The sequence below is a fragment of the Schistocerca americana genome, chromosome 1 (genome assembly GCF_021461395.2).
Source record: "Schistocerca americana isolate TAMUIC-IGC-003095 chromosome 1, iqSchAmer2.1, whole genome shotgun sequence".
In the NCBI taxonomy this organism is placed as follows: domain Eukaryota; kingdom Metazoa; phylum Arthropoda; class Insecta; order Orthoptera; family Acrididae; genus Schistocerca; species Schistocerca americana.
Window position 1 is genome coordinate 289,351,726 of NC_060119.1, and position 27,232 is coordinate 289,378,957.

At 41.4% G+C, this 27,232-nt stretch overlaps 2 protein-coding genes across 2 annotated transcripts in view; both read right to left on the bottom strand.

The window, feature by feature from the left end:
* LOC124544694 (coiled-coil domain-containing protein 13-like) overlaps positions 1-17,320 on the bottom strand; it is a 77,449-nt gene extending 60,129 nt beyond the window's left edge. The window contains exons 1-2 of the mRNA XM_047123372.1: positions 17,243-17,320; positions 3,839-4,059 (exon numbers count right to left, since the gene is read on the bottom strand). Of these exons, the coding sequence (XP_046979328.1) occupies positions 3,839-4,059; positions 17,243-17,320 (299 nt within the window). The remainder of the gene's footprint in view (positions 1-3,838; positions 4,060-17,242) is intronic.
* Positions 17,321-18,931: 1,611 nt separating this feature from the next.
* The window catches only part of LOC124622097 (UNC93-like protein), a 79,967-nt gene continuing 71,666 nt past the window's right edge, over positions 18,932-27,232 (bottom strand). Inside the window, exon 6 of the mRNA XM_047147696.1 lies at positions 18,932-19,293. Within this exon, the coding sequence (XP_047003652.1) occupies positions 18,974-19,293 (320 nt within the window). The 3' untranslated portion in view covers positions 18,932-18,973. The remainder of the gene's footprint in view (positions 19,294-27,232) is intronic.

A 27,232-nucleotide genomic window follows, 5' to 3' on the forward strand; every position in this document is an offset into this window, starting at 1 on the left:
GCTGGCCGCTGCGCCCACCCCCAACACCATCATAATGGTCTGATCTGCATTATGTTCGTCTTAAAATAAAACTACATATATTTCATGCTGTCGATCGTGCCTCAGTTTTGGAACACTTCGCAGCATCTGGAAGGTAGAAGTATCCCATGTACCCAGCTTGAATACGACTTCCACTGACAGACGTTTTGACGTCTTTCACATACGTTTTATGGCTGATTTATTATATCTTAGATCTCCAGTGTCATACCACTCTTCCCGAAAATCTGGTTGTGGGTGTACAGTAACCTTACTCAAAAATATACTCGTATATGCCTATACTTCCTGTAAGATTTTTACTTGTACACCGGCTGAAAAAAATAATTAATGTAGAGTAATGTCATTTTGGGGATGTGTTTGTCTAGGTAACATATTTAAGTGATTAACATTTTAAGTTCACATGTTAATGTAAGCGACAGATAAGTCATTGCCAATGTGAAATGCTGGTCTATTAATAGCCGCCAGCATGCTGAATGAAAGCATGCAAACGTGCATGCATTGTGTCGTATAGGTGCCGGATGTCAATTTGTGGGCTACAGTTCCATGCCTGTTGCAGTTGGTCGGTCAATACAGCGAACTGGAGTTGTCCTCTAATGATGTATCATATGTACTCCATTAGAGACAAATCTGGTGATTGAGCAGGATGACAATATGTCGACGTTCTGTAGAGCAGATTGGGTTACAATAGTGGTATGTCGGCGTGCGTTATCCACATTGAAGACGCCCATTGGAATGCTGTTCGCTAATGACAGCGCAACAGGTAGAATCACCAGACTTGACGAACAAATTTGCAGTCAGGGTGCGTGGGATAGCCACTAGAGTGCTCCTGCTGTCATACGAAATGGCACCTCAGACCATAACTCCAGCTGTAGGTCCAGTGTGTCTAACACGCAGACATGTTGGTTGAAAGCCCTCAACTGGCCTCCTCCTAACCAGCACAAGGCCATCACTTGAACCAAGACACAACCAGCTTCCATTAGAAAATATAACAGACCTCCAGTGAGCTCTAACTTGACGCCATTAAAGTCGCAAATGGCGTTGGCTTGGGTTCGGTGGAAGCCACGCTACAGGGCGTCTAGATCGGAACCGTCTTTGAAGTAACCGATTTATAACAGTTCGTTGTGTCACTGTAGTGTCAACTACTGCTCGAACTGGTGCTGCAGATACTATCAGCAATCATGTACATTGGCTTCATTCCTTCCAAATCTTTCTGCAGTATCGCAGAAGAAACATGCACCTTCTCGTAGCCCTATTACACGACCTCGTTCGAACTCTGTGAGGTGATGATAATGGCACCTTCATCGCCTTACAGGCTTTCTTCACTAACATCAACTTCCCACACCCAGTCTCAAAGGTAACTAACACTCACAACCGTTACAGAGTCTATTTAAAACAAACCTGATTTTCATCCACATAGTGGCACTAATAGCGCCACTCTTATGCGACTGACGCGAAATTTGATTACAGTTCATGTTTAAGATTTAAAAAACACGCCTACCAGTTTCGTTTCTGTCACACAACACCTTCTTGGTATTGCGTTTGTTCTCTGTCAGTGTATTTCTCAGACTGTGTGTTGTTGCGATGAGAAGATGAATGCATTGTTTTTACACTCAGATGTACAGGAACGATGGATGCACCAGCTTGTGATTTATATATTATGGTTTGAGTTGACAATGCATATGTGCAGCATGTTCTTTAAGTTGTGACGAAGCCTAATGGTATAAAAAAAATTTTATCACTTGAAAACGGTATAATAATGTCCCAAAACACATACTCACATGATTAACGACTGGGCTGAATATCCTCAATTTTGCTTCAATAACAGATGTATGATGGCTTCACATCAGTTACACACCTATGTTTAGAAACAACAGACCACCTTGAGATGGCTTCACATCAGTTACAGACCTATGTTTAGAAACAACAGACCACCTTGAACGACTTGAGATAGGACATTCATATTCACAGAACATGTACATTAGTATGACATCACAGTGACTGCATTTCCACAAGATGCACAGTGCTAACTCAAGACCTTTTGGTGTGGTGTGGTACTGGGTACAACCACAAATCGCACTTGGTGCATGTCCATGGCACTCTGATCGGTTTGACCTACGTGAATGAAATCCTGCGACCTGTAGCCTTACCTTTTCTACATAATTCCCCAGACGCCATTTTTCAGCAAGACAATGCACGGCCACATCCTGCGCGAACACTTGCCTCCTTGGTGTCACAATGTGCCAGCCTTTTGCCCTGGCCCGCTAGATCACTAAACTTGCACCAATCGAAAATGTGTGGAATGTGATGAAACGACAGGTGAACTTTGGAACCAGGTGAGTACAGCATGGATGGCTGTAACACAGGACGCCATCCGCGCCTTACGTGCGTCGACGGCATCACGCTTGGAACATGTTATCAGGGCCAGTGGCGGACCCTGTTACTACTAGACAACAGGTCACATGCTGAACCGAGGTGACTGAAATGCTAATCATTTCTGCAGAACATATTAACGTATATGTTCTGTGAATATGAACGTTCTATTTCTAGTCATTCAAGGTGTTCTGTATTTTTCTGAACATGAGTGTACAAAATGTGCAGTTTCGGCAATGCATGATTCGTTGCAGTGATAGTGTTTATGCCCATTTCAGTTGTCAAACAGTACATATATAGCCCCTTTTTTAAGGAATTAAGAAATATGCTTATGCGACTCCAGATGTCACCGAATGGACCTGACTGCTAGCAATGTCATAGCCACTAAAGCTGTGAGGCAGTCCTAGGAGATGCTGAAGATGTGCTCCAATTCATTACGCGTTGCTGTTCGTTCTGTCAGGATAATGACCGTCAGAATTACCAGTGGATCCTTTAGAGAAAGAGTTCCATGTGAAAACAGGAGGTGTGTTGAACAACCCTGTAGTGAAGGAATAAATTTTTTGTTTGTATGTTTTAGTTTATATGTTCTGTTATCTGTTTTATTGTGGCCAGTAATCCAGTCTCTCATAACCTCACTCCAGTGTAATAAACAACCTTACATATCTGCAATGTCAACAATCTGGGTGACAATCCATTACAAAACCCCGGCTTTCATGAAAAGACTGAGTAGGTATTGCTGTATGACCTCGGTAGAGTTCGTAATTTCAATGGGAAATTATTTAGAAGTAAAAATGTTATTAAATTAATTAGTTAAAATACTGTAAACAGTGAAGATTTTAGGGCCACCCCGCTAATGAAGAAATTTGCAGCACAGAATATCCAAATAATTAAACTGACAGAAGATGTACCTTAGTTCACTGTTGTCAGATCTTCAGGTGGTGTTGACAGAAGTAACATAACAAATCAGTTAACATAACAGTAAGAGACATCGCTTTCTTAAGACTGTCGAGCGTGTACCTTAGTTCACTCTAGGTCAGATCTTGAGGTGTTGTTGACAGTAGTAACATTACAAAGCAGTTAACATAATACACACGTTAAGAGACAGCGATTTTTGAAAACTGTCGAACGTCGAGGGGACTACGCCAAATTGGATAAAGAGAGTACTGATTTGCAATTCGTCACAGGTTTTTCATTTTGAGACAGAGTGCCATGTTCAGAAGTCATCTGTGAGAAGCGCTTCACGCAAATACTTCGTAAAATGTTGAGAGCATATCCTCAGCATCACATGGTGATGTACAGACAGTCTATCCGCGAACGGGACAGACGCAGGGTGCCAAAACAATAGTGTTACACTAGGTGCCCTCCACCGGACACCGCTTGAACCAGAGAGATTAATACGTTAAAAGCGTAGAGCTACAGTAGATGACGTCACCTGGTGGGAGCGACGGTGGCCGGCGCGCTGGCGTGCTGACGCAGCTGCTCGACGCTGCGACGCAGTTGGCAGTTCTCGGTGCTGAGGGCGCGCACCTGAGCGCGCAGTTTCTTACATGTCTCTCGTGGAAACACCTCTGCTGCTTCAGATTCATCACTGCTCGACGAAAATTTTACCTGCGTGCGAGCCCTTCTGAATAGAACGATGCTGCCAGCACGGCACTGAAAACAGTTACTCCGAGTAATGTTAATTGCTTTACTCTAAAGAAGAATAAATCTTTGCCGTTGATAGTAGCGTACTTAACAGACATGAGTTTTGACTCTGGAAATCGATGTTCTAATGATTCCTATCAAATTATTTTATTTGAAAGTAGTAATTGCTCAGTGAGAGGCGGAACAAGCCATATGATATCGCTTCTGATTGCCAGAGTTACCGAGTTTCTGATACTGTCAGACAGGGTAACTTTGGCCCACTTTCCCATCTTCCTTGACATGTTAAGCTCTGATTACTTAATAGGGTGCTGGCAAATCATAGTATAATACTTAACAACTGCAGCTCTTGTGTGACTAAATCAGTGTGTTTTTATTGTATTTTAGAAACTGTTTATGTGAGCAATAAATAAACGCCGACCGAACAGGCCATGAAGGCCCAACAGTCCGACCGGCCGCCGTGTCATCCTCAGACCACAGGCGTCACTGGATGCAGATGTGGAGGGGCATGTGATTAGCACACCGTTCTCCTGGCCGTTTTGTCAGTTTCCGCGACCGGAGCCACTACTTCTCAATCAAATAGCTCCTCGGTTTGCCTCACAAGGGCTGAGTGCACCCCACTTGCCAACAGCGCTCAGCAGACCGGATGGTAATCCATACAAGTGTCAGCCCAGCCCGAGAGCACCTAACTTCGGTGATCTGACAGGAACCGGTGTTACAAATGCGGCAAGGCCGTTGGCTTATGTGTGCAATGTTCTTCTTTAAAAAAGGGTGCCTTGTTACATTTATTTGGGGTAACTTTGTCCCACACGTTCAGATATGTTCACAGTAAACCAAAAAATGCACTGACCCCATGAAAAACCAACTAAAAGGGATTACACATATTTAATCGATGGGTAGTAAAGTTCAGTGAGTCATTTATATCAAAAATCCAGTCAAATAGTACAAAGACAAAAACGAACAAGGAAAATGCTAATTAGTTTATTTTCATTATTTCAATAATTACAAAAGCACAACCCAATTTAAAAGCTAACAAACTTGATTACGAAAACTGTCCTGTTCAGGAACAGAAAATAGATTTCATTTAATCTATTTTGTGTTGGTTTACTGTCAAAAAATCATTGAATACAGTCTTTCAGGTCACCTCCACCATTTAGCAATAGAACCAGACTTACCAATCTTTATGATTTTCCTGGATGCTTTTCCTCATTAAAAATAACAGTGTCCAAATAATTAATGACACAGTCTTAATGGTTTACTTTCCCAAAAGTGATCAATGACCACTGCTATGCTTTTCAAAACGTTTCACTTTCTTTATCTTATTCTGCCAGTAGAATATGATTAGGACCACCATCTTATGAGCAACTTGGCTATATAATTCTCTCTTGTTTTGTCTTTTTGGGCTTGGACAGTGGAGAACAGACAGGTACCACAGTTTCAAGCAGGTCGAGATCTCTAACTGATGTGCTTTTTCCAGCAGCTCATCTAACTTATTTCTCCTCTTCCTAGCAGCACATCAGGATGGTATCTAGTCAATTCTGTTTTTCTCTAGCTAATCTAAGACTACCTCTCTTGCTATGACAACTTCATTTTTCTTGGATGGCGAGCTTCAAGGAGCTTTTGGTCATTTAGTGGGACAATTAAAAACTTTTCAAATCTAGAAATAAAGTTTTGGACCATGATCCTTTTTAAAATCATTATCAGTTCATTTAGTAGCACAGTTAACACTTGTCAGTCTAATAGGAAGGAATTCTGTTGAAAAGAGCAAGATTTTTTTAAAATAACTGCTGGTAGGTAATTAAGTCAACAAAATGTAATCCAAAAACTATTTGTGCCAAAGTTACCTACAACTTGGTAGTCTAAATAATGAAGCAATAACAAAATTGTCTTTACTAGCGTGAAAACGGCTTCTGTAACAGATAAAAAGATTCAAATTGGAACACCAGTATTCTGCCTCAATTAACAGAGGTAGTAATGGGAGACTTGAGAATTATAAAACAGTGGACAATGAAGTGGCTAGTGCTGCTACCTATCGTTTCAGACAACATGATGTATGTATGAGCTGTGTGGCTGTGAATCTTTTCTTTCTGGGCCAGTGTTACACACAAGAAGAATATATTTCAGGAGTCTCCTACAAAACCCCTGGATTGATTACCGCCAAATTTGGCACACAAACAGAAAATTTCATGAGTATCAGCACTTTGGGGTTATTAAACTCCTAGCTGCCCTGTACAATGGGCGTTTTGTGCAAGAATGGTATCAGCCTGCCTTACTGACTTGCTTTGTGGGCCAGCCTACATGCCAGTCCATAACATATTGCAGGAGTAGTATCAGTCCCCTTTATCGACTTATTTTGCAGGTGCTACAATTGTAGATGTCCCTGGCTGTTGCAAGGAAAAAATTGAGATGGAGAGAGGGAAGGGTGAACAGTGGTACAGGGCAGGAGGGGATGGATAGGGAGAGAGGAGGAGAGGAGGAGAAGGCCAAAAGAAGGAGAGGCAGAGATGGAGATGTAGAGAAAGGGAGGAGGAGACGGACAGAGGGTGGTGGAGGAGCTAGGCAGAGGTAGAGGGGGAGGTAGAGGTGGACACAAAGAGGGCAGGGAGGAAGAGATGTGTGTAATATATGTGTCAAACACATATGTGAGTATAGCCATGTGACATAAGGTTAGTATATACAGGGTGTTTCAGAACAGATGGTCAATATTCAGGGATATGACATAAATGACCATTCGAAACAAAAAGGTCAAGTAAACATAGGGTCTAAAATGTATTCCTTAAGAGCTATGAGCAATTAATGATCTTCAATATTGTTAAACAAACCTCATCTACTGCAGGCTCTTTGTTTTCCATAGTTTTGGAAGTGGTAGTATGGACCAGTCCAGTGAACATGTGCTCTAAAATGCGTACCATAAAAGTTATGAGTACTTGTTCATTAGCAGAGTTGTGTTGCAAAGTGTCGAATATGAACAAGTGCTCATAGCTGTTAAGGCATGCGTTTTAGAGCAGATGTTTACTGGACATTTTTTTCTTGTTTTGGTCCATACTATCACTTCCCAAAATATGGAAAGCAAAGAGCTTGCAGTAGAAGATATTTATTTCACAGTACCAAAGATCAAGACTTGCTCATAGCTCTTACGGGATGCGTTTTACAGCCCATGTTCACTTGACTTTTTTGTTTCGAATGATCATTCCTGTCACATCCCTGAATATTGACCATCACTTCTGAAACATTCTGTACACATAAACCAGCATGTGTGTGTTTGTATGGCCACCATCTAACTCCTGGATCAGTTTCATCCAAATTTGGTGGGAAGTGAAAGGAGGAGAGTGACAGACAGGTAGCCAGAGGAGATGATGGACAGGGAGAAGGATGCTGAGGGTAGGATAGAGAGAGGGGAAAAGAAGATGATCAGAGAGAGTGGAAGTAGGAAACGGGCAAAGAGAGAGGGGAGGATAGGGATATGCAGGAGGGAGGTGCAATGTGTAGTGGGGTAGTGACCAGGTGGAAAAGAAAATAGGGGAGGAGGACATGGGTACAGAGTGGTGGAGGAAAACACAGACAGATCATGGGGAGAGGAAAATATGGTCAGTGAGCGAGAGAGATAGACAGAGAGACAGGGGAAGGAAGAAGTGGACACAGAGATGGGAAGGAGGAGAGAGATAGATAGAGGTGGGAGGATGAGGTGGACAGAGGGATGGGGAGGGGAAGAGGTGGACACAGACAGGGGAAGGAGGAGAGTTTAGCAATATAAGTGTCGAACACTTGCGCGAATGAAGCCTCTGGGAAAAGGCTAATTTGTTTTGTAAATGGTCATTTTACTATTTTATTGAACAAATATTGTAATTATAACTACGAATTTTTATAGAAAAGTGAAATGGTTGTGTGGCATTATTGGTCAGGAGACCCTATCTGGAATTATTCGGCCCCTGCCATAAATTTTTGTATTTGACGCATTGGTGACTTGCACGGCGATGAAGATGAGATGATCAGGACAACACAACCACATCGTCCCCGAGCGAAGGAAATCTTTGACCTGGCTAGGAATGGAACCCAGGACTTCGTGATCTAGAGTCAGCTACTATAACCCCAGATCACAATCTGCGGACATTTTAACAGGAACATTAATTACAAAATTAATTTTTTGAGTTTGTAGACACTTTTTTGTAATCAGGAAGATGGGCACGTCCTGAGACTACTGATGTTAAAAGTACGAACAGTGAGCCAGGGCACTAGCAGATCAATGGTGGGTTGCATGCAGCCTGCAGTCCACGTTTTGTGCCTCGCTGTTATACCGGGTATTCAGAAAGTAACTTTGTAATACCATGTTGAAGGGTGCTAAGTACTGAGTGGTATGATTCTCAATTATTAATATAACAGTTTCCATTGTTTAACATATTTGAACCATATCTGAACCGTACCTGACCGGGTATTTGTATTTGTTCGCAGGTCCGGCTTGACTGAAGACAAACGTCTTGTGTGACATCATTGTGATCCTGGTCATCACGCTGACGGTTAAACAAAGAGTGTTTCTTGTGGAGCATGTGTTCCGAAATGGAGACAAGTTTACTTCAGCAGTAAAAGCTGCATTTGCAGTAAAGTTCCTAGGAGTGAAGGTGCCTAACCTCAATGTTGTACGGAACCTCATCACCAAGTTTAGAAAGACCGGGAGCGTTCATAATGTTCCGAAATCAGGCAAGCCATCCACATCCACTTCCGAAAAGAAGGTGGCGGAGGTGCAAGACATGATACTGCAAAGTCCAAAGAAATCGGTTAGGTGACTAGCTCACGTGTCTGTGGGTTCCACTCACAAGATTCTCCGGAAGTCATTGTCCATGTATCCGTACAAAATGTCGGTCGTGCATGAACTGAGAGACACCGATCGCCCGGGTGTGTGAAGTTTTATCGACAGGACAATGGTGGAAGGAGTCTTGACACAAAGGTTTTCACGCATGAGGCATGGATTCACCTCACCGGTTACGTGAATAGCCAGAACAGTCGTGTGTGGACTATGGAGAATCCGCATGAATTTCAGGTGTCCCCACTGCATTGGTGACTCGTAAACGCATCATTGGGCCGATCTTCTTTCAGGATACCATAAATGCAGAACGGTACGACACTTACATTCTGGAGCCCTTCTTAGGTGAACTGAATGAGAACGAAGTTGAGAATGTCTGGTTCCAACAGGATGGGGCGACTGCACATACCGCCTAAAAGGTGATGAACTTTTTAAAGGACATCTTCGGTGATCCCGTCGTTTCTCGAGAACTCTGGCCTCCGCGTTCACCCGACTTGGCTACACCAGCTTACTTTCTGTGGGGTACGTTGAAGGGAAAGGACTTTGAAGGCAATCCTCACACCAGACAAGAACTCCAAGCTGCTCTGACACGTCACATTCGGAACATCACTCCCGATGTTCTGCACAACGTCTTCAAGAACATGCAGAAACGTGTACAACTGTGTCTTCAAGTTCAAGGGGATCACTTCCAGCATGTCTTATAACTTCCATGACTTTAGTACGGCAAGCTATAAACTGCATAGTTACTTATTGAACACGCTATAGATGATGCCTTGTCCTGTTCCAGAAAAGTTGTTCCCACATTGCAGGTAACAAGTGAAAAAGCTCAGAGCACAAAGAAGGAGGGCATGACTGACCCCATTGTAACTTCTGAGGTGTGAAACAAGCAACAGTCGTTTGTTTAAGGTCGCTGTACATGTCCTTCTTTTCCTTCCAATTTGGCGTCGAAAACCGACGCAGTGTCTTCTGCTCCGTCCCTAGCACCATCCGGATCAGAGCCGTTGTGAGCCGCGTAGTCTACCTTAATAATGTGACCATAAGCCATATTGAGCACGTGCTATATTTTCTGTAGTTCTCACATAAAAATTGCCTCATTTCTTAGGTAATTAACAAAATGATAATATTTTAATAAAGACAGTTCTCATGTGATAAATAAAAAATAATGGTTGTAGATATGCTTTCTTCATCAGAGATAGTTAATCTACTTCGGATACCCATCGCCTATAGATAAACAACCGCCAACACGTTGAGATTAAGACTTCTTCAAATGCCTCAGGCAGGTTGGTACGATCTCAATGTATCACTACATTGTTTTCCACGGTGATTGACTTCTCTTAACTGCACCCACAGGCTTATTCTTAATTTATATTAACGGTAACTTAAGGTAGAAAGAGGATGTGCCGACCACTTTACAACTTCCGAAGCGTGATGGTTGATGTTGAGGTCATCTACTGTTTACAATAGATGACCACAACAGTCAGACCATCCAAAGTCTTGCTGTGAGTGTGGGTCGTGAATCCTACCAGGATAACTCAGTATGTAAGAGCTTTGGCCAAAAACGGCAAGTTCTGCGTTGAAGCCTCAGTCCCGAACGTACTTTCATTCGGTGTGGTTTTTTAGATTGATGGACATACTGAATAATAATATGATTCAAGTTCCAACATGAGCTGTCGAATGCCTTAGTTTGTCTGCTTTCGTAAAGCAGACGTGCTGTATGTGTTTCACCAAGCGGATAAAACGAAACAGTTTTCCGTAGTAAAATCTGTTGTTTGGGCGCGTTATCTCGAACAGAAATTGATGAAGATTACAAGGGACCTGCTCCTACCAGGATAACTCAGTATGTAAGAGCTTTGGCCAAAAAAGGCAAGTTCTGCGTTAAAGTCTCAGTCCCGAACGTACTTTCATTCGGTGTGGTTTTTTAGATTGATGGACATACTGAACAATAATATGATTCAAGTTCCAACATGAGCTGTCGAATGACTTCGTTTGTCTGCTTTCGTAAAGCAGACGTGCTGTGTGTTTCATCAAGCGGATAAAACAGAACAGTCTGCCGTAGTAAAATCTGTTGTTTGGGCGCGTTATCTCGAACAGAAATTGATGAAGATTACAAGGGACCTGCTTCTTCCTTTTCAGCAGTTAAGAAATGATTGGCGATATTCAAATGCCACCGAAGCCGATTCTCGTCCGAAAAATGCAACTACAGACCAAAATATCGAGGAACAGCACTTTGGACCAGTGGAAGAACATTGATTAACGACGTGAAAAACAGATCTAAGCGTAAGTGTATCAGAAGTTGGTGCACGGTTACTTTGTCTAAAAATAAACGGCATTTGTTGGGTGTTGACGAAAAGCAAGAAGAGGATAGTAGGTTCTTAAGAACGTGTGGAGCTACACTGAAAATAATCCAGTTGAGTTTGTGCGTTACTACTGTGGACAAAACGTGGACTCAGTACTTCATGCTTCAAAGGCAAACGAAGCAGTGGGCGGAGGCCGTTGGCCCTCCACAAGAAAACAGGCGAACTCTGATTTATCTACTGGAATGTTCACGCCCATAGTTTCTGGGATGGGAAAGCGATTCTTTTTATTTATTCATTTACAAAGAGTGAGGCGATATTCGGTTTATGCTGTGCAAGCTTTGTAAATCACGTCAAGGAAAGGACAACGCAAGTAGTTTATGTGACTCTTATCAGAAAAATGGGCGTTCTGTCAAATATTTCGAATGCGAATAGCTGGAAACTCCACATTCACTTACTCCACTTACTCTTACTCCCAAATAAATCTGTGACTTGAAAATGTTTTTAATCCGGTGAAGAAGTTACAGCGGGCATGGATTGAATGCATGTTTCACCTAAAAAGTATTAATGAGAACAGGATACAATACTTTAAAAATAATTTGGAGAGGCTAGAATGTGATGAGGTATATATAGAAAGAGATGCTTATGCCAAATTCAGTCTGTTCTATAGTAAATTTGTATCAACATTTGAAAGTTGATTTCCTAAAAAATTATCCAGAAGATCCATTAAAAAAACATAAGTAAGCGATTGATAACTAAGGAGATGAAAATCTCATGTAAGTGGAAGAGGGAAACTTACATATAAAGGTCAGAATAAGTCAAGATCCGAAATTGCTTGCGCACTACAAAAAATACTATAGGATGTTAATCTGTCGACGGGACGATAAACACTAACCACCACCCCCCTATAGGATGTTAAGGAAAGTCATCAAAATATCCATAGTATGCACATCCTGACAGAAATAAATAACACAAATAATAAGATTAAAGCTGTATGGGATATTGTCAAATGGGAGACAGGACATCCAGTCAGTGTATAAGATACCACAAAAATTCAACTAAATGGCAATATTATGGCTGATAATTCACAAGCTGCAAGTACTTTTAACAATCACTTTCTAAATGTAGCAGCAAAAATAGAATTACATTATTTAGATGATGAAGCAAGAGAATACATTAACACTGCAGTACCAACATCCTTCACTGAAACTAATAAAATTCTAAAAAGCAAAGCTTCATGTGACGTTGATGGAATTTCAAATAGAATTCTGAAAAGATGTTCCAACTTAATAAGTAATGTGCTTAATGATATACACAATACATAACTGGCACAGGGAATTTTTCCAGACTGTTTAAAATATACAATTGTTGAACATCTTCATAAGAAAGGTGGTAAGACAGCCTTAAACAGTTACCATCAAATTTCCACAACGACATTTTTTTGTAATATACACGAAAGGGTAACGTACTCAAGAGTAGTCTCACCATTAAGTGGAAACAATTTCCACCGAGAACCACCTATCTGGAGTCCCTGTCCATTGACTCCTGTTCGCTACTCTGAGATTCCCACAAGAGGTCAGACGTAATTACGCATCCACATTGAAGATGGTTGATACATTGCCCATCGAGGCGTATCAGTTATATGATTAGCTGGGCAATGAATCAACTTTCTTTAATGCGGGGGGCATAATTACGTCCGATCTCCTATGGGAATCTTAGAATAGCGAACAAGAATGTGGATTGGCCGTAAAAGATGCATGTCGACATTTACGGCGCAGTTACGATGACGCTGTGTCCCGGGTGGTACAATGGTTAAAGGATCTGCCTAGTACGCGGAATCCCGGTCTGGTATACATTTTCAGACGTCGCCGCTGATTCCACGTAATGTCTCACTGCAGATGACAGCAGCTATCTCCTTCCATCTACATTTAATGTTTAACAGTTCGGATTCCGCATGGCGTCTGTTCTTTTGGACATGCTCGAAAGAACAGGCACATCATATTCATTAAAGGGAACGATTTCCTTAGCATATCATAGTATGGATTCCAGAAGGGATTCTCGACTGAGAATGCTATTTATGCATTATGCTGATATTTTTTGTGATCTTTTCCAGGCATTTTATTGATGGAAACTTGAACTTGAAGAAGATTGTTACTGAGCTTCTCCAATAACTAAGCTCAGATACTTTTGCTATCCTTGATAACAATTGAATCAACCACCTGATATATTTCCACTCAGTGAAGTCCTATGTTCTAGGGTAACACCACACTTACAAAGTACTGACAGCGCAAAAGCGAGCAGTGAGAATAATATGTGGTGTTCTCTCTAAGATGTCATTCAGGTACCTCTTCGAGGAAATAGGGATTTTAACTGTGCTGTCATGATACGTATGTTCGCTTATGAAATTTGTCATAAATATTCCATCACAATTTTAAAAGAACAGTGATGTCTATACCTACAACATTAAATAGAAAACTGATCTCCATTATCCGCTATTGAAGCTGTCAGTGGCTCAGTAAGGAGTTCAATATGCAGCAATAAAAATCTTCGATCATTTGTCCAATAATATAAATAATCTGCCAGGTAGCAAAGCAAGCTTTAAATCTAACTTAAAATCATTTCTCCTGGAGGACTCCTTCTATTATATTGATAAATTTCTACTTAAAAATTAGTAGCCAATAAACCAACTAATGGTTCAATACCGTTAACACTAACCATATATACATACTCTGTAAACTGACTCGTTCCAAAAGATTTGAATAGAATCGCTCAAATGATCTATGAAGCAAATGACTAACTAACTAATCTTTCAATGCCAGTCTAACAAAATATTTACTTCATGTGCTTCACAAACATGTGAGCATGAAATAAAAATTAACAACTGCATCTCGTAGAGTATTATAATTTTACAATATTATTTAGTTAGAGAGTGTGAAAATTAACATTGTTTTCATACTGTAGTGAGGAATTGTATCCGTGCCTTTGCAGAGCTCACACTTATCTCGCGGTTGACGTGACATTTGTTTCTGTGATCGGACGCCATCTGCCACATCATCATCGTAAACTGACTAATCGACGAGTCTGCAAATAATATACGGCAACTGTTCTGCATGTCTAGCTGTTTGTGAACTGCTTTTCTGAGGCAGAGATGGACAACAACCCAGCACTCGTATAATTGGGCATGAGAAATGAATGATAAACAGTACAGAGAAACTGGTATACTGGATCAGTGGTCGTTCGTCAAGCACGCACGCGGATTAGGTTTATGTGAAGGTGTATGTGGTGTAACAAAAAAAAAAAAATTAGATTTACATGCCTCATTGGGTATAACTTATTTCTACCTCGACAAAGGCTGACTACCCATCAGGTACCTATTTAAGAGGTTGGTCCTAGAGCTCCAGTGAAAAAAATTGAGGCCTATTGTTTCAGCATTTGCCGGAAAACCGATGGTATTACCAGCTAAAAGGCTTACGTGCTTGCTACAACATTCCAACCATAGTTCTTAACTGTTTCGGTTGTGAAGAAACTGAGAAATATTTGCTAAAAATAAACGGTCGAATAATATGTATTGTTCCGTTCGTGCCTTTCTGAACATGACAATTACATAATTTTTTCATAATGCGGGGCCACAGTCGTAATATATTTCTTTAAAGTCAGTACCGCCATTAGACAGTTGTTTATTTCGGCTTCAAAGTGCCATTATTAAGTGTTTTAAGTATTATACAGTGCCTAAGATAGCATACCCTCGTATTTAAAATACACTATTAGACACATTGTCTAAGGGTCGATATTTCTGGTAAAGCCTACTGATTATACGAGTATATACTCAGTGATGAAACAAAGCAGTAGGCTTTACCATAAATATCGACCCTTAGAAATGTGTCTAATAGTGTATTTTAAATACAAGAGTATGCCATCTTAGGCACTGTACAACACTTAAAACACTTGTAATGGCACTTTGAAGCCGATATCATGATAGTGTAAGTGCTAATGTAACACTGCAAATAAACAACAGTCAAATGGTGATACTAACTTTAAAGCAATGACAATTACAAAACAGAATCAACACCCTTCCTGATCGACATGAAAGTTTTCTGGGTATAGTACCGCGTCATAATGTAAAAACTACATTATACATGACGCGGACCTATACCCAGAAAACTTTTATGTCGACTGACTCCGGCCGCGGAAGCCTACGCAATTACACCCTTCCTGATGTTTTTCAGGAATGAACACACAAACTAGTTTGTAAGCCATTCGAGTACATCTGTCTATTCCATGGTGCATCACCTCTTATATCTTTTAGATTATCCGACCTGAACTTTAAAGACAATTATTAACGATCAAATATCGCTTTTAACTGTGGTTTCAACTATGAGCTGTTAAATAACACTGTGTACAACAAAAGAATTCCTTAAATATGCTGCTTCTGACTAGTATCTAATAAAAACCAACAAGCAGCGTGAAAGAGTTACCCCCCACATGAACACCACATTTTACAGAGACTTGAAAAAAGTCATTATCCAGTTATAAGCATTATTTTATAATCAAAAATAAAAACAGAAATGATCTGAAGAGGTTTGTTAAAAAAGACAAAATTAGACACTACTGTAAGTAATCAATTAAGCTATCTAAATGTGAGATAAACTAGAGTCTAAAAAAAGCTCACCTTCTCTTGGTGATGTGCAATCTCCATGCAGTCAATTTTGCAGATAGGTATATGATAATAATGATCATATTTTTAAAGGGACTTAAGTTCATAGTTATTAGTCCCTCGATCCTCATATGACGTTCGAGATCGGAGTGTATTTTGGATTTTCAGTGTTATGAATGATATCATATACTACATTGGATGCAAAAATGATTAACTAGGCTGATAAACTTCAGCTGTGATTAAAGTAAAACCAAGATCATTCTATATAAAGTTGAAATTACGGGGTAATACATGTAGATTGTGTATAATATGTTCAATGAAAAATACGGAAGTTAGTTTATTGTTTAGGCCGGGTTCAGGAACAGAACATAGAGGGAGGCAGGCGCTAAACCGGCAACGAACGACAAAACACTGAGTGCAGACTAAGTCTTTCCCACAAAAAAAAGAGTTGTGGCTTTTTTACGCATACTTCTTTGTATTAATTTTTCTGAAAACTTGTTTTTTCTGATTTCGGCATCACAATCATTCAAACTAAAACAAATAGGAAGTAGTGTATCAGATTTGTTACAATAAGTGTGATTTGGAGGTTCATATACAGAGAATTAACTATCCAGGTTCCACAGAAGAGAAATAAGTCCGTTTTTATGTCATTATTCCAAAACTGACCGTAGACAAAAGCAAAAGAATCTATAGCAGACTGTCTCTCTCTCTCTCTCTCTCTCTCTCTCTCTCTATGTTAAAGAGCACTTCTGTATAATAATTTTTACACTGCAGGAATAAGGAAATGAGATTGTTACAATCTCTCCATATTACTACATAATTTTTCTTGGTGTGTTGATTTTTTTTTTTTTTTTCGAACACTTTCTCCAAGAACAAACTAAAAGAAGTTATCACGAGAGAAAATCTGGCAAAGATACTTACATACAGCGAACCGTTACTATTATGTTTGCAAAACTCATGTTTCTGACGAAAGTACCGACCATTATCCCTGCTTTTCAGAGGCATTCTACGTCCATAAAATCTACCAAAGAATGTTGCCCTTAACTCCTACTAAACTCAGGCACACATGGAACAGTTGAGGGCTAAGGATAATTTTCGAAATCATTTGAAGCTGTACTTTATTTTCAAAGAAGTGTGACCATGACAAGGTTACACATAGGTGTCAAAATTACGAGAAGCATTTTGTGTTTTACAGGAGTCAAAATATTGAAACCAACATCATTTTACAAGCAAGGATTCAAGTAAAAGCTTAAAAACTCATCAGAAAAATTGAAAGCACTGTAGTTGCAAGAGATGAATGAGAGCAAAGACGAGATGGAACAGAGCCAAGGTCAACAGTTAAATTTCGTACTATCTACGAAGTTCTCCAATATATTATGATCGTCCAACGTATGAACACATGCTGTGAATCCTGCGACAGTCGTATGTTTAAGATCGATGTACATGTACCTGTTCTTCTTCCAATTTGGCGTCGAAAACCGAAGCAGCATCTCCTGCTCCGTCCCCAGCACCATTCGGATCAGACATGATGTTCAGCTTCCAGTCGCGTAAACAAACTTATGACAGTGCCGGGAAGCGATACTGAGCATGTGCTATACCTTGTGGAGTTCTCATGTAAAAATTGCCTCGTTTTTTTTAGATAATTAACACAATGTTGACATTTTAGTGAAGCCAGTTCTCGTCTGCTAAATAAAAAATAAAGATCATATGTATGCTTTCACCTGAGATGGTTAATTATCTGTGGACAGCCATCGCTTACAGATAAACAACGGCCAGTACATTGAGATTAAAACTTCAGATTCCTAAAGTAAGTTCGTGTGATTTCAATGTTATCTCTGCGCTGTTTCTCATTGTGATTAGTACCTGACTTCTCTCAGTTGCACAGCAGTTACTAACCTGATGTCACTTATAAGCCAAGAATAAAATCAAGTTCTAAACTTTTTAGGCAGACGGTATATGTTTAATACTACGAGTACGCATTTTAGTCTCTTTTGAACATAATGTGTGACTATATTAAATAAATCCTCAACATTCCTAGGGTAAAACAGTCATTTACTGACAGGTACTTTCATGTTATTGTAGCTGCATCTGTCATACTGACAGCTCGTGTGACCATATAACACCATGTAGCATAGTGACAGTGTCATTGTAGTCGAGTCTGTGGGGAACACTGCGGTAAGTATTTTATCAAATATTTTTTTCTCCTTTCTCAAAATGTATTACTATGAATCAGTGGGTGGGAAACATAGCTGTTACCATGGATGTAAACATCGTCCCTGAAATCGTGCGCTGTTGACACGGGTTATCTGTCGGTTGGAGGGACTGAATCAGGCTTTTTTGTTTTTTGTTGAGCGTACATTGTTAAGTACATGTGAATATTATTAGAATTAAATATAACCGAAGGAAGGACTTCTTTCTTGAGATACAGCGTGTTCGTGAAACAATTTTTCAATATGCAACATAAATAAATTGGGGACCTAGGTGTGACAACAAATTTACATACAATGAAAGGATTTGGTGAATATAACGTGGGTCCAGTTGTATGATTAATAAGGACAAAACAGAAATAGTATCACACGCTGTAAGAAACCAGCAGAAATATTTTCCTCGTCTCGTCAGTATGTGTAATTATCAGGCGAATAAATGAAAGAGACAGATGGTCGTCCCAGTTTGCAAATATTAAAATTGTATGGGTGTACTTCCTGTATTAGTGTTTTCTTTTTCAATTCAACAATATCAAGTATACAAGCTGAACGGAAGACACTTCAACAGAAAGATTTCGAAATTAAGGAGTATTATTTTGATTCACAAATTTTGCTAATGTTACGTGGCGAGTGATATTTATTTTTGGTTGTACATTATCGTCAGCAACATTCTGTTTACACAACGTAGGCCTGTACATTCACTTAGTCTGCATGCTGTTTCCATGTGCTGTTGATAAACTATACAATCTCTCATCTCTTGTTTGTACCTGAGTTGGAAATGTTATTGGTCATGTCATAGCTTAGAATCCTATACAGGTATAGCTGTGAAACAGATTTCGTTACATTCTAAGTGGCGAACTGGAAGTTCGTTATTAACACAGCGACTAGTAGTTTTGGAATAACTATTGTACACGTAGTTCTGGGAAGCATGTCTTCATCACGTATTATTCGCCTGCCTACGAAAGATGGTGAACGTTCACGTATTTCCTTCAGGCGCTGGCTTCTGCCAGCGACCTTCAAGTGCAGCCCGCTGCAAGTCCGCGGGGCGGGTCTCCTGCTGGTCTTTCTGCTGTTCTTGCAGCCAGAAGCTGTTGGCTGCGCGCCGTCCTGCCAGATATTCCGCCGCCCAGTAGCCGCAAACGGCCGCCGCTAGGAGCGCTGCCATCACCACCAGTTTGACGCGCATGCACAGGAGCGGGCTGCACGCGTAGCCGTACAGGAAGCCCACGGTCTCCCACAACCGCACGTTGCTGTAGGCCGCCTTCTCGCGGCCACGAAACAGAATGCCACACACAGCTGCAATTAACACACCCGTCATTAATTACCCCTACTTTTTATACCCCGAGTTCTAAATAACTTCATCCGGGGCTTCAGAACACCTGAGTTACAAGAGACTCAGCAAAATACCTATACTAGTATCTCAATTTTTTGACCTGTAGTTCCCACTGCGCCCCTGATACACTGTGGGACAGGAGTGCGAACTTGCTATGTAGGGTCGCTGCAAATCCTTCGCGGTACTGGAATTGTGTTTTAAAAGAATCTGTCGAAATCAGACTAGCAGATAATATCATTAATCGTGATAATGGATACCCGCTAAGTAAAACGTGGAATCCAGTTTTATCAGATATGAAGAAACAACGGCATCTGAATCGGGCGGCTATGAATAATCATTTGTAACGATGTATCGATTTCAACAGTATTCACCACCAGAGGCGCTGCAACTCTTCTTGCGCCAGGGGACAGCAGGAATGATTGAGCGCGTGCGCACTGTATCAAGCCAATGCGCTGTTGTACTTCCGATGCATATAAAAGTGCGAGTGGAATCAATTATCGGCCAGGCGATCATCATAGGCCGCACCACCTGCTCCTTCTGCCTCCATGATTTCTACCTCACCATTTATGGCCGTCCTATCCACCTCACTCCTACTCTCAAATACCTTGGCCTCACACTGGACCGCCACCTCACCTGGACTCCCCATCTCCTTACCATCCCAAACAAAGCTCACAACCGCCTCCTGAAACTCCTGTCCGGCCGGATGTGGGGTCTGCATCCTTCCACCAACTTTCACACCTACAAATCCTTGATCCACCCCACCCTCATGCCAGCGCAGCTTGGATTTCCGCCCCTCCCCGGTTCTATAAAGCCCTCCAAATCCTTGAACGCCATGTGTTCTGCTTCGCCTTCCACATCCGCCTTCCGTCCCCCACACGAATCCTCTACGACCTCATCCCCTTCCCCCACCTTCTCCTTTTCCTTGAACACATCCGCACACTATTTATTGTCCGCCGCCTTGATCCCCCTCACCCCCTGGTGTCTCCCTTCCTCTCCACCCCCAACCAGTTGCCGCACCTTTACCGTTGTGTCCCACCCTCTCACCATCTACATACCCACCATCTCGTTTCCCAATGCAACTTCCACCATCTACCCCTACTGGATGATGAGCTTCGCCCTGACATCTACCCTTCCTACTTACTCTAACCCCATCTTCCTGCCTCCTCCTCAGGGCTCCCTCTCCTCCCCCTCCCTCCTTCTGAGTGGCTTCCCCCTCCTACTCCCCCTCCCTCCCTTGTGCCCCCTTTCAGTGTCTCAGCACTCCCTCCTGCCCTGTCTTCCCTCTTCATCTCCTGCCCCATGTGTCTCCTGCCTCTTCGTGTGCCCGCTGACGCCTCTACTCTCTTCATCCCGCCGCTTCCCCTGCCATCCCTTGCTCTACTCTCCTTTTCCATCCTCTCTGACCTTTCCCTTGCCAGGTCACGCCTGGCAGTTTTATTCTTCGGCGTGTGTGCTCCAAGTGGGTTTTAAGTGTGTGTTGATCTACCCAGAATACTGTGGCCAACTTTTAACCTGTGCATGTCCATTCAGTGTCTTCTCTGTGTTTTAAGAATCGCCAACTGTGATTTTTAACTTTCTGGTGACTTTTTTAACTGTCCCCCCTGAACGTCTCCATGTCGGTCTATTTTTACCTCCATTTTCTCCCATTATTCTGTTTTAAGTTCCCCTTTTTTATCGTCTTATGTCTGTAACATTTTATTCTTATTTTAAGTTGTCATGTCACTTGGCTGAAGAGCGGCGGATTGTGCCGCTGACAGCCCTCCCCTGCCCCTATGGGGCAGGGGAACGAAATCACAATAAAGAAAAAAAAGAGTGGAATCAGTTATCAGCGAGAGCAGTGCAGCTTTTCTCACCTGATGATGGCGGCCAGGTGGACCGCTGAAATATTGTGCTCAGATGACAATTTGATCCAGCTGTAAACCCGACAAAAATGTGTAAACTACAGACCTCTGCTAAAAATTCTTGGCCTTCGACCTGGATGAAAGCAAATCCCGCCTTTTCTGCATTTTAGGGCCATCAGTATAAATGATTTTAGCTACTCAGTATCCTGCTTGCACGTGTACGGTAGGGCACTGCATCCACGTGGCAGAGCACAGTGAGCGGCGGCCATTCAATCACTATCAATGCAGTTTGCTCTTGCTCGCTTTCTCGCAGGCGACCACTCACCGATTGCGACTGAACTGGCTTGTGACCCTCTCCATGATGCTAAGGGTATATAGTGGTTTGCTACGTCACTAGGCAGATTGAGGCATAATAGTGAGTAAAGGAAGTGCATAGCCACTCTCATCTTCGTTGCTTAGGTGCTTCGGTAGGAGTACTATATGGCTATGCAGTCCGTGCAGGTGGCAGTGTCCATCACCCCCCTACCCCCGACCCCCCTCTCCCCCCCTCTCTATCTCTCTCTCTCTCTCACACACACACACACACACACACACACACACACACACACACACAAAACCACACACACACGCGCGCGTGTCTTCGCCTAGTGAACACCATGCGCAGTGCATGAAATAAAGATAACAATCTACGTACTGGTGCGACTACAGGTGCACACAGAGAACGCTAGTTAGGCTACTGAATGGTGCAGAAAGTCGCGCACGCTCCGTTAGCTCTGCAGTCATCTCACAAGATTTTACGGAAACTATTCTGTATGAGAATTGGATTTTTGCGTTTTGTCAGCTTTGTAGTCAGCTTCGTGGCGAAGTGACCATTACATCGTTAAAAGTCATAGTTATTGCGATATATTGCATTTAAGTAAGACACTGCACGGAATTTGAAAAGTTTGCAATGAAAATTAGGGGTGGCTACGATTTTGCGTTTGGTACATATTAATTTATATGTTCCTGTGTATGAAATTTACCTAATATAAAGGATTTTTCTTCAGACATGGTAGGAGGTAACTATCTGTTTCCAATCTCGAGAAAATGAATTTTATGTAGCGTACTCAGTTACAATAGTGCGCGCCAGTAATAAAACCAGACTAATTTATTTATAACATCCTTCATGTCTCGTTAATGGTTTGATATTTTGACAAATGACAGCATGCAAAGATGAGAGTATTTTGCCATTTGGGTAACAGGCGGAACTTCATTGTCTGCCTGTAACATATATGTTTAACGGTTTTGTAAGGTGGTGCAATATTGCACAAGACCTTCAGGCTCACAGACCATACAGTGTTGTTAGGCACCATGGAATTAAAGTGCAGTGTGACATCAGTGGTACTATGCTGTGGCAGGAATTGCAGACAGTTATTAAAGCTGTCATCCCAAAAAATTTACTTGAAGTGTTGATTACTGAAGTAAAGTCCCTTTCCCACACGCTCAGTTAATAATAATCTGAATCTCAACGAGCCAACAGGTTCATGACCTGGTGCTGTCAACAGTTGTGAAAGGGACATCATCTGTAGAAGACGCCAGGTACGAGGCCTCTATAGATCCTCCTGGCACGGTGTGATGGATCTGCACATTTCCAAATAGATCTCTTGTGTGTACTGCTTGTTCATTACAAGTAGACACTGGGATACGTACTTATCAATGCAAGGGAAGTGTTATCTAACATACTATTCAAGTAACTACACATTTTTCCAGTTGAACAATGTAGTTTTTAAGAGTCATCGTCAGTTGGTGAAACGACAATTGTTGTGGGCTTTGCAACAACATAAGTGAAGAAATCACACGTTTATTTTTATACCAAGGATGTGCTTTTTCGTAAGCTATTGACCTGACTTGTTCTCAGTTGCTCACTTAAGGGTCGGTTCAGCTTCAAAAACTTTTTACGATTTTTTTGAAGCCACAATTGTGTAAAATGTCATATCAAAACTATGAGTTGACACCTCACCTTAGGAACAAAGTGACACGTCATTTAGTTCAGGCAGTGGTGAGCCAGAGAGCAAGTACGTATGCGGACATGCTCGGCACTCTCTGTGAAACATTTGATGGTACTCACGAATGCCAGTCAGTATGGGCCATCTGGTAGCTTGCTCCTAAACGCATCAATTGCGACTCGAGAACCACTGAAGTATCGTGCTTTATGCCAAATTCGACCTACCCTGAAGGTTTCAAACCCATTTTGAAAATGCTGCACATCATGAGAATCGAAATTGGATACCACGCAGAAACGTTTGCCATCGGTCGAGAAAATGATCGCCTGCAGGATGCTTACCGTTGCACGCTGCACGATTCTCACGAAGCGTGGGCGGCGAGGATACATGAGAAAAATGTGGAGCAGGAGGATTCCGTGGTTGTGAAACGCCTCGTGTACAGTGCTAGTATAGCAGATTAGCTCTGAGTATGAGAAGGTGTACGTAAATTCATTTTTGATCTGATAGAGATCTTAGGTTACCTTTAAACGCCTATTTCTCGATACAGCTGACGAAATGGATTGCTGGCACATTAACAAAGACATATTTCTAAAATCTGGCTTAGTTACTCCTCGGCCATGTCCGCAAGGAAAAGTAGGCTAATATTTTTTTTTTGTATTTCAATCTGCTTCTTAGTTACTGCAGAAAACGTGCCCCAACAAACACAACACCACTACATTTTTTCAAACGATAGCCATTTTATTGTTACTTCTAATTTCAAAAACTATGCTACTCAACCGTGCGCAATGTTCTATAGATTAAGAAAAATGTATGTTTTTCGATTTCAGGTAAGATTTTCAGAATGTAGGATTTCCATCATGGACACACCTCATTTTGGACAGAGCAACTTTAACTCCTAGACAGGGCGGCTTAATGATAACTGAATTTTGTACAAAAAGCAGGAAATGTTGTCCAAGAATCAATAAATAATGTGCAAATAGATTTACCTTGGTTTCTTCATTAGTTTTTCCAAAAACTGGTAAAAATCTCTAATCTTATAGGCTGATTAAGGGGAATGACCCTTAATAAACCACAATTTCAGTTTTGTGACGCAGCTGCATCTGCACAGGCATGTTAGTGAGGTGACATTGTGCATATTTCTCTGTGTTTTGGCAAAAGAAGCAAATTTTAACATGGTAACAAGAAAAATATAGGTTTTTACTCAAAAATCACTACTGATAATGTTTCTCTGAAGAAAGTAGAACGAGTCATTTAAATCTCTTCTTTTGTTGCAATTTCAGTGGAATTGTGCAACCCACTGGGGTTTTAATAATGGACAGCTGGTATTAAACCGAAGACTTTTCGACGTACATTTCACTGATTGGAGAAATACGACGAAAATGACAACAAACAGCACACGGTTATTTTGATCCTGTAAGTGATGGACTGAACTTACTCACCTGAAATAGCTTCTAGTTTTCCCCTTGAGGAGCAGCCGATAAGGTTCTGCAAGTCATCTGAGTCATTACAGTTTCAGAACTACATACATACTGTCTCAAGAACAGTTGCTATTCCAGAGGCAAGAAGGATACTCGTTCTATTGGTAGAAAAAAGTGGTCAATTACTTTTATGAGCCGCTGGAACTGCTGAACGAGAGAAAATAAATTATATCTTTAACAAATCAAAAAATATTTGAGGAGAAACAGTTCATGAATTGACTTTCGACGGGGATAGGAATAAAAAGATGGTGTACTGTGTACTGTATTTCAGTACTAGCTGTACTTTATTAAAAACACAGGGGGTAGAGGATTCCACGCAAACTGCGACAAAAGGACCGATTTAAATACTCCAGACTTCTTACCCATTTTCTTCAGAGAAACGTAATCAATAGCGAATTCTGACTAAAACCTACATATTTTTCTTGCGATATTGAAAGTTTCATCTTTTGCTAAAACTTATTGGAGTTTACACAATGTAACCTCAATAACACGCCGGTGCAGATACAATTGAAACAAAAAGCTGAAACTGTGTTTTATTAAGCGAAGAACTCAAGACAAGGCAGGAGAATAGCTTATGAGAAAGCACATCATCAATGTAGTATTTTACCCGTATTCAGAAACTGCAGTCGTCGATAATGAAATAATAAGCAAGCAGTTGCATACAAGAAATTTAGCTTCTTTACCGGTTTCGGGCACTTAGTGCCCTTCTTCAGAAGGTTGTGGAGGAGAATACACCATAAATAAGTCAGGTAGCTATATTGAAATTGGGGACGAAAAGTTTAAAAATATTTTAAAAATTAAAAGATGAAAAATGTTACATACTTATGCTTATCGCATTATTTGCGAGAGTCAGTGACAAAGCGCAAATACAATAAGAGCTCTTAGAAGCATACGAGTAGTTCACAGTGTCTGCATAAAACTAGTACAAAGAAGCGGAACGAAAAGTGGAGACATGACGCCAGAACACGAGCCAATCAACCAATGGCATGCATATCTTGTAGTTGGTTTCAGAGTGGGGATGAAAGTATGATAAAGTAATGGAACAAAATAACTATGGTTGTCATAAGGCAAAAACAAAATTGTAGGTGAATAAAAGCAGCATAGTAAATAATATAAAGAAACGTAATGATAAATGAAAGAAGTTAATACCGACGACAAGTGGCGCTATGGATGGGAAATTTGAAAACTACGCTCCATACGAGTTGACAGGTGTAGAAACGTAATTTGTCTGCTGATTTGAGCGAGCGAGCGAGCGGAGGACTACCTTCGTGACGTACGCGCCGTGGCCTGACTTTCCTGTCATCCTCGACGTCACGCTGCTAGTCTTACGAGTGCCTGCAGCCGTCTCCGGCGGGAGCGAGTAACTTTTTTCAGACCAGTTGAATAATTCTTAATTGCATGTTTAAATGCGTGCAAGTTCTGGATAGGACACCACAAAATTAATACCCTTAGTGGGCACTTTTTCAATTAAATATTGATATCTCGTGGGCCCTGCACGGAGCGGAGCGTTCGCGAAGTGTGGTGGACTAGTGCGCCGTCACAAATTTGTTGCAGGGCCCGTACATGTCGTCGGCCCCGGCTGCCGTTGTGTGCCGTTTCATTAGGTAATACAGGGCTATTTTCTGCGCTATTATAGTGGAAATCAATATTATGTCATGGACGTTTGCGGGAAAATTAACTTCGTCGGGTGGAACAGTCATGCACAATGTATATGGGATAATATGAAATCCAGTATATACAAATGCAGTCGAATGGTATCGCATTTCATGTCAGTAGTACACTATATAAGAAGACATCAACGATTCTAGTAGTAGAGGGTGGAACTCGGTATAAACGCTCTGTACGGTATTTGTGTGTGCGTACGTTTCCTTACTGAAGATAGGAAACAGAGACCATTAGCGTCAGCGTGTGTTGTGTACACAAACCACGATTGTGACAAGGTCATGTGGAAAACGGTTATCATGTGATGAAAAAGGAAACATCAGTGGTATGGGGTATGGAAATGCCGTGTGGATAGACCCTCCCGTCGGGTAGACCGTTGGTTTGGTGCAAGTCTATCGATCTGATGCCACTTCGGAGACTTGCGTGTCGATGGGGATGAAATGATGATGATAAGGACAACACAATACCCAGTCCCTGAGCGGAGAAAATCTCCGACCCAGCCGGGAATCGAACACGGGCCGTTAGCTATGACATTCCGTCGCGCTGACCACTCAGCTACCAGCGGCAGACAGTGGTACAGGTACATCTGATTCTGTAATCAGCAAGTCACCAAGAAGCTGAACCGTTGCAGCACAGCGATGGATTACTTCTTTAGACTGAGCGCACGATATGGCTAGTAGGGAAAATATGGGCAAAGTAGAAGGTTAACTGAGTCATAGAAAGGGTTACTTTTGCGCAAAGGCAGGGCCATATACCGTTATTGTTCTCGAGTTGTTGCTGATTCACAGTTGACAGTAACTACCAGACGTGCACGAGAAATTTTGTCACATGACAAACATCTTGTATTGAAGAAACGGCTGCAGAAAGCCGTTCTAACACCCAAACAAAATGAGGCTAGATTGAAGTTTGCTGAAAAACGTATGTCATTGACTTCGGAAT